Source organism: Diadema antillarum, unplaced genomic scaffold (assembly GCF_040938485.1).
Source record: "Diadema antillarum isolate AM-2024a unplaced genomic scaffold, OU_Dant_1.0 seq00000069_RagTag, whole genome shotgun sequence".
NCBI classification, from domain to species: Eukaryota; Metazoa; Echinodermata; class Echinoidea; order Diadematoida; family Diadematidae; genus Diadema; species Diadema antillarum.
The window spans coordinates 2,632,514-2,643,177 of record NW_027271168.1 but is presented as its reverse complement, the minus strand read 5'-3'; the positions used below and the strand labels follow the sequence as shown (position 1 = coordinate 2,643,177).

General features: G+C 37.0%; 1 protein-coding gene across 1 annotated transcript; it reads left to right on the top strand.

Moving 5' to 3' along the window:
• Positions 1–285: 285 nt before the first annotated feature.
• Positions 286–6,135, top strand: LOC139725945 (anaphase-promoting complex subunit 15-like). The gene is made up of 4 exons (XM_071637029.1): positions 286–405; positions 2,709–2,768; positions 3,339–3,452; positions 6,020–6,135. The coding sequence occupies exons 1-4, from the start codon at positions 286–288 to the stop codon at positions 6,071–6,073; spliced, it is 348 nt and encodes a 115-aa protein (XP_071493130.1). The 3' UTR covers positions 6,074–6,135.
• Positions 6,136–10,664: the final 4,529 nt, after the last annotated feature.

The window sequence follows — 10,664 nt, the reverse complement described above, 5'->3', positions numbered from 1 at the left end:
AACTCACAGCCGGTTTGCCATCGCTACTGGCCAGGGGGTCTTGGCATTCGATTCCTTTGGCATATTGATGGAAGCTGATTTACCAACAATAGTTAGAGGCAGTAGATGAAGTAAGCATTTATAGAGGTTCTCTGGCGCTCGATATACGTCTCATGCGTCATCCGTTTGTTCCTTGGGCGTTTTGTGTACTGTGGGCGCATACGGTTTTCCTTGTTATGCGTAATCATTGCGCACGTTTGTACACAATCGCACCGGTGAGTTGGAAGCAGTCGCATAAAACAAAAAATGGCGTCAATTTTTCCATCTTTATTACCAAGGCTCTCAAACCCTCTCTGGTTTGACGTGGAGAAGCCATTTGAAGACGAAGCAGAGCTAGCAGAAGAGGAGAGGAAGCATCAGAGCTGGGTTCGTGTATTCATTTAAATAATAAAATATGTTTGATATCGTTTGAAATGAAATGTTAGTAGATTTGATCGTTTAGGCTAGTCCCACGTGTGGAAAACGATGTAAGAACAAGGGTAATGAATATATGGCCGTTTGCACAATTCAATTGCCTAACAACAGTTAGATTGTAAATTTACATCTAACGTTAGATTTAATTCTTAAAGGGACTGTACAGTAGAAATTCTACTGGTTGAGGTGAGGATTTCTCTTGTAACGTTTTGTGAGATATTTAGAACCCACTCTATGCTATGAAATCTTAATTAAAGTCTAGAAGTAAACAATAGAGCATATCTAAATTTAATAAATTAATTCTAAATTATTAAGATTTACCATAGTCATACTATGGGTAAACTCGGCCTAGCGGGTAAAGTCGGCCCTCAGCGCGCGCAGTATAACTGCTTGTATAGGCAGGTATCCTATTACCGAACGCGTACGTTTTCAATGTAAGCCCATAAAACAACTTCTATACGCGCGCATCCATTGCAATACGTACGTGCTGTTGTCTCACAAGGGAAGCCAGTGCAGAAAATTGCTAAACTGCAGCAAAAAACATTAAGTACAGTACAAATTTACCTCAAATTTTAGTAATAATCGCTGAAATGTCGATGTTTGTTATTCTGCGTTAATAACATTGACCGAAAATACAATGCCTAAATTTCCCCATACAGAGGGCGCACGTTCGGTAAATACAATACGATTTGCGTTGGTAAAAAGAGACGGTTTTTGTGGAAGGGTAATTTGAAATATGGATTTTGTTTCGTGGGTGGCTTAGTTTTCAAGTAATACTGTTACAGCTAAATTTATCAGAATTTCAATTATCTACTAGGAGATTTTTAGCTGAATTGAAGCATAATGTTGCCCGTTTGGAGAAATTAAATAAAAATCGTTCGGTAATGGGATACACCTCCATACTGCGCGCGATGGGGGCCGACTTTACCCGCTAGGCCGAGTTTACCCATAACTACGGTACTGTATTAGGGCCTAATGTTAAAGTTATCTATTAGGCCTAACTTACATTCTAAATCTAAGCAAGCCAAGGGGAATCATCAAAACTACAAAAGTTCAAAATTTAAAATTTATTTGGCAAAGAAAAGGTAAGATTTAGGTTCTAACATTTAATTTGTTAGACATAAAAAAGCGAAAGAGATCCTAAGACCTAAACTTTAATAAAATTTGTGCCCTGTCAGTTTTATTACTATTAGCAGGGTCCGAAATTGGCGATGGACCGCTGGCCATTGGCCACCCAAAATCATGTTGGACTAGCTAAAAATCATAAAATTCTGAAGTAACTAGTCTGTCTGGCTAGCCAAAATATTGCTTCAGTGTCAAAATTGATTCTAAGTAGTCCGCCTGGCTAGTTAAAAAAAAGTGAAGTGCGACCCCTGATTAGGCCATTTTTAGGATCGCTTTTTTGGATATATCCAAAAAGGCCAATTTTCATCAAATAAACATTGAATCTTTGAAACTAAAAAGTAGAAAAAAAATGATACTATTGATTGAGGATAATTGGCAGGCCCGGAGGAACTAGGATTTTATAGGAGGGTTCAGAATTAGAATTGGCGTTGGAAAAAGTGGATCTTTTAAGTTCAAGTTTATGATATCCGGTAAGGTACTTAGTTTTGGGTTTTTATCAGCTGACGGGTGGGGGGGGGGGAAGAGGCTCCCCTGCTCATTTTTCTTTTTCTTGCCACTTGTGGGGTTTCATCGGCTGACAAGCTTTAAAAAAAAACAAAAAAAAACAAAAAAAAAAACAAACGCTTCAACAGAATTTTCTGGTGCCATTACAAGCCCCCTTTCATATTCCCCCCCCCCCTTTTTAGGCAATTTTGTTTTCATTCATGAATGATTATATTTTATTGCTGCTGCCAAATGGGGTGGGGTAGGGGGTTCTGCAGAACACCCTGAGCCCCCATTACCCCCTCAGTTATGGACCCGATTGTCCCAGTTTGTATTGAAGAGTTTATTAGTCATTTTCTTCAATGCTTATGAGGGTAGTCTGAATCGTAAATATGCTTTCCCTTATGAGGTGATACAAGATTATCTTGTTTACATGTAGATTGTCTTTTTTTATGAACAGTTGTCAATGTTTAGACAAGAAAAAAAAGGTTTTGTTTGAGTTGCGAAACAGTAACTGTAGCTAAGAATAAATGTTAAAAGAAGTTAGTCTTACAATCCATGTCTGAATGAAATGCTTGTCAAACTGAGAGATTGCTCCATCACAGTGAATTTACTAATTGTGACCTTTCTCCCAAATCCTTTTACAGCTGCAGAGCATCGTAGAAAAAGACCAGGATATGATTCCCATCGGAAAAACAGCATCTGAGGTGAAGTCTAAAATTGTGATTTCCAGACAACTTTTTAAACCAAATATCAGTATTAATCACAACTGTGTAATATGTTGGTCCTACAGCTGTAGTTGTAGCCAATAATATTGATATAATGTCTTATGAATGTATGCCATATTGTTTAATTCAATTTGCTCAGTATTTGAAGAGAACTTGAAAACATTCCCTTAGTAGCCACATAAAATGAAAACAAACTCAAATTTAGCCAAGCTTTTAAAAGCAAGACATAATACAAGCCCAGTCAATTCTAGTGTAGAATGCAGAAATTGGGAATGTAAAAGTTCAGGCTCTTTCATTTATGAAGTAGCTGCAGGTAAATTTGCATTTCACTTTGCAGACCTTCTTTTTCATTCTAACGGCATCCCTGAGAAATTGAAACTAGCAAAACATGTGACAAAACCGGCCTAATATCATCAACAATAAATAGTGATTTTGAGCAAAAAGAGCAAAAAAATGATTATTTTCAAAATGTGTGCCCTTGTCAAACTTCAGAACTTACCTTGAGTGTTGTTTTATTTCCTGACTTTGTTTTTTGGTTTTTTTTCTCAGACATATGATGAGGAGGATGAGGAGGGGGACATCGAATCTGAAGAGGAGTCCGAGGAGGCTGAGGATCCTGAGGCGGAGGAGATGAATGACTATGACCAGGAGTCGCCAGAGGAGGTCAGACACCTCTCTTCCTGCTCTAAAATACACACGCAGTATATTTTGCGAGGTTTTATTTTCACAAATTGTGCAAGTTGGGTGCTTTATGCAAAGTCAACAGTGCATTCTTTACTCTGGATATTTGGTTTGATTTAATTCTTTACTCTGATCTTGATATGAATGTGACACGCACATACATGTCTTCAGTCTTTAATGTACCCCAGGATCGCAAATTTAAGCACTCGCAAAATTGTCGGGCAGCCCTGATTAACGAAAAAATTAGACTTGCTAAATATATGTGACCCGCTACAACAAAAAGGTCCTAAAGTCATGCACGGTCGAAGCCGTGAAAATCGAGTTTGAAGTCAGAGCATCAAAATTGGTCAAAACTTATGATTTTCTGATTTTGACATATTATTGGAGTCTGACATGTCTTCTATCATCTGTCGAAATTTTGAAGCAAAATGATGAAGGGAAAGACCAAAAAATAGCGTTTTTCTGGGCCATGTTTTTTGGCGTTTCAACGAAACAGAAACTTGTTCGAAAATTTGGATTGAGCGCCGCAGATAGGCTCCGCCCCTAACAACGACCAGAGTGATCTCATTGGTCAGTTTGCTGCTTGCCGCTAACCGAAGCGTGAAGCTCGCACACTGCCCAGTCGACTGGTGCGTGCTGGCGGGGTGCGCTATGCCCAGCAAAGGGAGCACACATTGTGTCGGTGAGGAGACCGCCGACGCTGTGCTTGAATGAGCATTTCGTGGGTTGCTAGGGCTTACCTTCTATTGTCCGGAGGTGAAAACTGACTTGCGTGTCCCTTGATCGTGATTGCGTTGCAAGGAAAACTTTTAGGGCGCTTTTCTCGAAACAGTGATTTCCCAGACGTGTCGACATGCTCTCTTTTAAACACGATATCTCCGCAGCCGATTATTTACATAAGATGTGTTATATATCAGTTTAAAGCAGAAAGATTAGGGAATTATATCATGCAATTTTCAAATAATCGACCTCGCCCGACTTTAGCATCATTTTGTTGTAGCGGGTCACATATGGCGCATAACCCCTGCCATGATGTGTGACTTGATGTGACTTGAGCATTTTGAACTCGAGACCCAGGGCTAGCTGATCAATTTTGTGTGTAATCATGTCATCCCCCTTAGTAGAGGCAAAACACTCTGTCCCTCGAATAGGACATGAAGTGGAGGTCCCGTGTGTGAGTTAGCTATGTTATCTCACGTATTTAAGAGAACCTAGTTCTATCATTTATCACAAAGACAGAGACTCCAACTCTCCCGTTTTCAACGGGAGATCTCCCGCCGAAAACCCATTTCTGCAAAATCTCCCGTTCTCCTGTTTGAGATTTAATTTCTCCCAACCCCTGGCTCTTTGTCTCCCGTTGGAAAGGGTTTCTTACATATTTCTATCGTATGTTGAAAAAATAAGCCTTAGATAGCACAAGAGAGCATCTAGAACCCTAGGAACTTCGCGCTTCGCACACATCAAGTTGAAGTCTCCCGTTTGCTAGGGATTTCAGGCGGGATAATCTCCAGATCAGAAGGTGCTTTGGGTTGGAGTCTCTGCAAAGAGCAGGGTGCTAATCCAGTGAAGTGGTCCATGTACCTATCCACACAAGAAATTGACAGAATAATCGTCAAGTTGACTGTGGTAACTGTCATGGAACAAGAATTAAGAAGGTCAAACAGATGCACAGGGGTCATGTAGTCTGTAGAAAACTCATTCGGAAGTACAATGTATTTGACTGTGTCTCTTTACAAGGCATTGCTGAGCTGATAATAAAACTGTTTTACATGGCAGAAATGATGATCAGATTTCACATGACTTGCATGTGAATATCTTGAGCTAAAGAAGATAGTTTTGTTCAAATGTCTGGTAATTCTTATGACATTTTTCTAAAAAAATGGATGATATTGAAACCAAAGAATAAGAGAGCTATTCTTTATGTGTGTAAATGCAACATATTGTGAGGCAGAAATAGAAGTTGTTGGTGGACCACCCACTTAGATATTTCTCTAGATAGGAATCATTCGGATATGAAACATACAAGTTTATGAATATAATGTATTTCTAGTGATGAAATTGTTTGACCTTGTACAGAATCAACTACAGTTTATACTTTCAAGTGATTCTTGTTGAAGCAGGGTACAGAATAGATAATATTACATGAAATATCTTCTTGCAATGGTGTATTTTTTTTTTCCGGAAGTAATTTCAACATAGTTTTAATTTCCAGAGTCTTTTGTCAAAAGAAACTGCATAGTTTTGTCCAAAATTAATTAAGTTGGCACGCTGAGTACTCGATTACAAATCATTGAATTATCTATTACTGCTATATTGTAGAGCACAGAGATAATTCTTGCTAATTAACTGATGGGTAGATAGATAACTTTTCAAATGCTATTGTGATAGGTTGCATGGAAAATGATAGTCAAAATAGGACAATGACTAATTGTGGGGACCACTTGAAATGTTCTTTCACACAAAATATCAAACTTCTTTGCATTTTGTTGTTATTGTTGTTACTTGAGTTAAATTTGTGATATACATTTTGGTTTTTGTTTCATTCTTAGGTGGAGATGGACATGAATAATGAGGAAGATATATGGGTCGGTCTGCAAGAATGATCATGTTTGAGGTTGAAATCGCAACAGAGGCTGAAACCGTGCGACGGGTGTCATTAACCCAGAGGCCTATAGATGGTGACACAGTCATCCAGTGGAGGTGTGTTTGCCTCATCAAACCATGAGCTGATTGTCTTGGTTGATAGTCTTGGTTTGAAAGAGACTGACATATACATGCAAGAGGATTCTGCTGAATGCATTCCATTGACCGTTGTCATCATTAAGCAAGAGCTAAGGTGTTGGGTATGCTTCATGGTCTTGTCATTTTACTTCCGAAGAGATGCCTCACAAGAACCATTTTCTTCAGTGGTTCTCAGCAGACGATGTGAGCATGCTGATGGGGAAACAGTTGTGTCGTTTTCTTTTGCTACTGTGCCGTCACCATTATGGGACCCACAGTTCCAGTTGGGGTGTCATGGTATTTGTAGCTGTAGTCACCTGAACAGCTAACCACATCATGAGACAAGCTAAGATACATAAAGGAACAGCAGTGCCCTATCTGTTGAGATAATGAAAAAGTGGAAAAATTCTGCGATGTTGAAATTTTCACACATTTTGCACAACCAGAAACAAGCGGGAAAATAAAAGTATGCAAATATTTTTGCTTGCTATATGTCCTAGTAGTTCATGTCTTGATTCCACGGAATTAAAAACATGCAAAACTCATAATTTACCAGGTTATGCATTGAAAAAATACACAAAAATATTCCACTTTTACAGTATGCTTGTTTGATTACAACACATGGTGAATGCTCCATACTCATTCAGTTTGCATTTGTTGATAATAGTATGTGACGTTTTCATATCAAACGACACTGACAAATTAGCGGGATGCTGTATGAATGTGATAGAAATTGTTTCCAAAACTACTTGGCCACCGTTTGTAGTAAGTATCCAACTTCATTATCTTATGCACAGTGTGTGACAAACAAGTTCAGGGAAGTGTGGTTAATGTTGCTGGGTGATTTGATACATAGAACAGCTACCAGATGCCTGAATATTCTTATGGGGTAATATTCTCATTAGGATCAGTTTATTCAAACTAACAGTGTTATGCTTACTTTAGAATTCATTTGCTCTCATTGTTATTCAGAGCATGGAAATTTAAACAGAAACCATGATGAATAGATAGAAACCAAAGTTACACCACTAGTTTAGCTGTGTGAGGAATTAGATGTGGCAAATCTCTGGTGGCAAAAGATATATTTTCTTTTTAATTAAAATTTAGAATTGGTCCACAGATGTATAATTCTGATTCTTTTTTCCCCTTCCTTGCCTCCATCTTTGTGGCGGGACATCATTCTACATTGCAGCTGAATTGTGTGTACAGCTATAGAAGAAGTTTTGAAAATGAAGATTACAACTTCCATATCCAGTTGTTCAAATTGAAATAAATGGCTTGGTTTTGATATGCATCTCTATGAGTGTTGATCATCAAATCAATGGTATGTTCCTAAATGATAATGGCATACTAATGAAATAAGCTGTGTGGATCTCATTTATACTGTACTGTAAAACATGATATATTCGCGGCATGAAAATTTTGCAAATTGGAGCTGATGGCCTTTCTCGCAGCATGAAATTTTTGCAAATTGCCACTGGCATCCAATGCATATTGTGTAGGCAAGAACTTTCGCATGCATTTTAATTTCCTGAATTTTGGCGCTCGCGAAATTAAAATGCATGCGAACATTCCTTGTTTTACAGTATATCTTCTTGTCAGATAAAATCATTGTCAGTTGACCTTCCAATGCTTTTTGGATGGAAATACAGCACATTACCCAGACAGTACCTAGATGTTATATAGAATGACTGATCTTTGTGGAGAATTTGATTGTTTGCAGAATTGCCCATTCAAATGATATGAGTGTGTTGGGATATGATTGTGTTGTCTATTCTGGTCTACAAGGAAGGGCATATAAACACTCTCTCTTCTGCTGTAGCTAAGATACCGAGTATGAAACTGTAAAAATAGTACATACACTTCCTTGAATTAAAATCAAAGAATCTTGAATGTTCTGCACTTCAGTACAAGACAGGAGTTTGTCATAAAGAAGCTCAGTCTTCACTGCTAATCATATTCATGTCTATATTGCTGTAAATGACTGATAGGCAAATAATATGACAGGATATAAGAGCATACAGGTTGTACTCTCAGTGATTACTGTGTTGATTGATGGTTGGTTGTTGTTTTGGATAATGGTAAATTGTAGATATGGTACATTATGTTTGCCTGAAATGACATCTATGACAAGAACTCCAACATACACTCAGCAAAAAAAGAAAGTAAACACTTTTTCAAGTTTATATTACTCATAGAATTTTTGGTGAAATGTTAAAGTATTATATACCATATGAAAGGTAATTTGATTGGCTATCAACTTGATAAATCAATAAAAAGGGAAACTTTACGCATGGGTGAACACCTTTGTTTTTCTCTTCCAAGGCACAAAAGTGAAAATTGCAAAAATGATCAAGTTGTCGTTCATGCATAAATGCTCTTCCATGTAACAATAAGAGCAAAAGACAAATTTGACACAATAATGAACATGGATTCAGTTGCAAAAGTATACCTATGATCTCTATAAATTCTTTAAAGCCCAAAAGATCAATAAAGGGTAAAAATAATGGAGGAAAGTGAAGAATGTTCTGTCAAATCCAAATTCACATGAAATAATAGAGAGAATAAGCAACATTAACGAAAATGGTAGAATTTTGAATTGAATATTCAAATTAGGGAAATTGTAAATTATATTTGGTTCTTGAATTTGTCTTATGAATTCTTAAATTACAAGATTAAGTGAATGAAATAAAGATATTTTGTTCATTTAATCATCTTCGTGCCCTTACTCCCTATGTCACTTGAAGTTTTAGTTCAGTAACAATTCTTATTTTCCGCCCTGAAGTTTCCCACTTTTATTTTGTTTGAGGTTATAAAGAGATTAAGAGAATATAGACTTATTTTTGCCATTTCTTTGTGTCTCTCATTGTGTTAAACTGGTCTTTTGTTATTATTGTCTTAAAGGGCATTTGCAAATGAAAGACAATATGTCAATTTTTGCAATTTTTACTTTTGTGCTTTGGAGGATAAAAACAAATGTGTTCACTCATGCGTAAAGTTTCCTTTTATATTGACCTACTAGATTGATAGCCAATTAAATTACCTTTAATATGGTATAAATATATTGATTTTCATGAAAATCTTCTCTGAAAATTTTGAAGGGCAATTCCGCAGTTAGGTGGACATGACATGGATAAAAGAAATGTGCCTCTTTATCTTACTCTTTAATCTAGGTATCAACTAATGCCATGGATGTTCACCAATCATTAAGGTCTTTCAAATTCAGTAGATTTTATCTTTCGTATTTATTGATTTCGCGAGATCTAAAACCATCATTTAAAATGTACATGTGGGACTGGGGATGCTGAAATTCACTTAAATGCAAATTACAGTGGGTTCCTTTGAAATTTTTTCCTCAAAGTTTTGCTAAAGGGTAAAAGATAAATACATTATAATACTCTAGAAGTCACGTGACATTTTGTCAATTACAAAAGGGTGAAATGACCTGCGGAATTACTCCGGACAAATGTAACGTTACTAACCGTAACGTTACTAACCATGCTTTTGGGGGTCTAGCTAAGAACTTATTGGTCGAACTGCTAAAAAGCATTCTGTGAACATTTGTCATGATGCAATAATTGAAATTAATGCCACACTCTGTTTGAAGTAACTTGAATTTTTGCACACTTTTTGTTACAAGACTTTGATTTTTTTGTCATGTCCTTTTTTCGTAACGTTACTAACCAGCCCTTTAAGTTGCCATAGCAATGCTATTATTTCTTGGATTGTATTCATTCTTTTCTGTATCATAAACCTGGGAATGATGAACATGTTTTTGACATGACTTTGACTTGAAATGAATAAATGGTAATTTAGTAGTAAAAACAAATATCTAAATTTGTTCAAATGTAACGTTACTAACCGCGGAATTGCCCTGAACTCGAAAAAGTGTCTACTTTCTTTTTTTGGTGAGTGTACATTGTATAACCAAGACATTCATGACAAATGGTGATAAAGAAGTACCTGGTACCTTATCCCAAATCCAGAATAAACCCTCTAGCAGCCCTCCCCCTGCAAACCAAGGAACAACCCACAGCAACTATTGTTCTATACAGTTGACTGTCCACAAAATACATTGTACAAGCATTGAGTTTGATTATTCTATTGACATGATATTATAGAACAATACACTAGTTCAATTCAAGCAAGTAGTACAAATGTATTTTGAGATTTTAAATTCTTAAATTCAATGCACCTCCATTGGCAAACTTCAGGTATACATCAACTACTACTACTACTACTACAACTACTCACTCACTCACACACACACACACACACACACACACACACACACACACACACAGAATGTACACATATCAAACACCAAACCATGACAGATTACCAACAGTCCCTATGAGGACTCCAAAACATGGTTTACTGCAAGCAGTCCCCAGTATATTCTAATTAGTAATGACGCAATACTTGTATCTGCGAAATTGTTTAAAGAGGAAATCCACCTCACCTAAATAAATA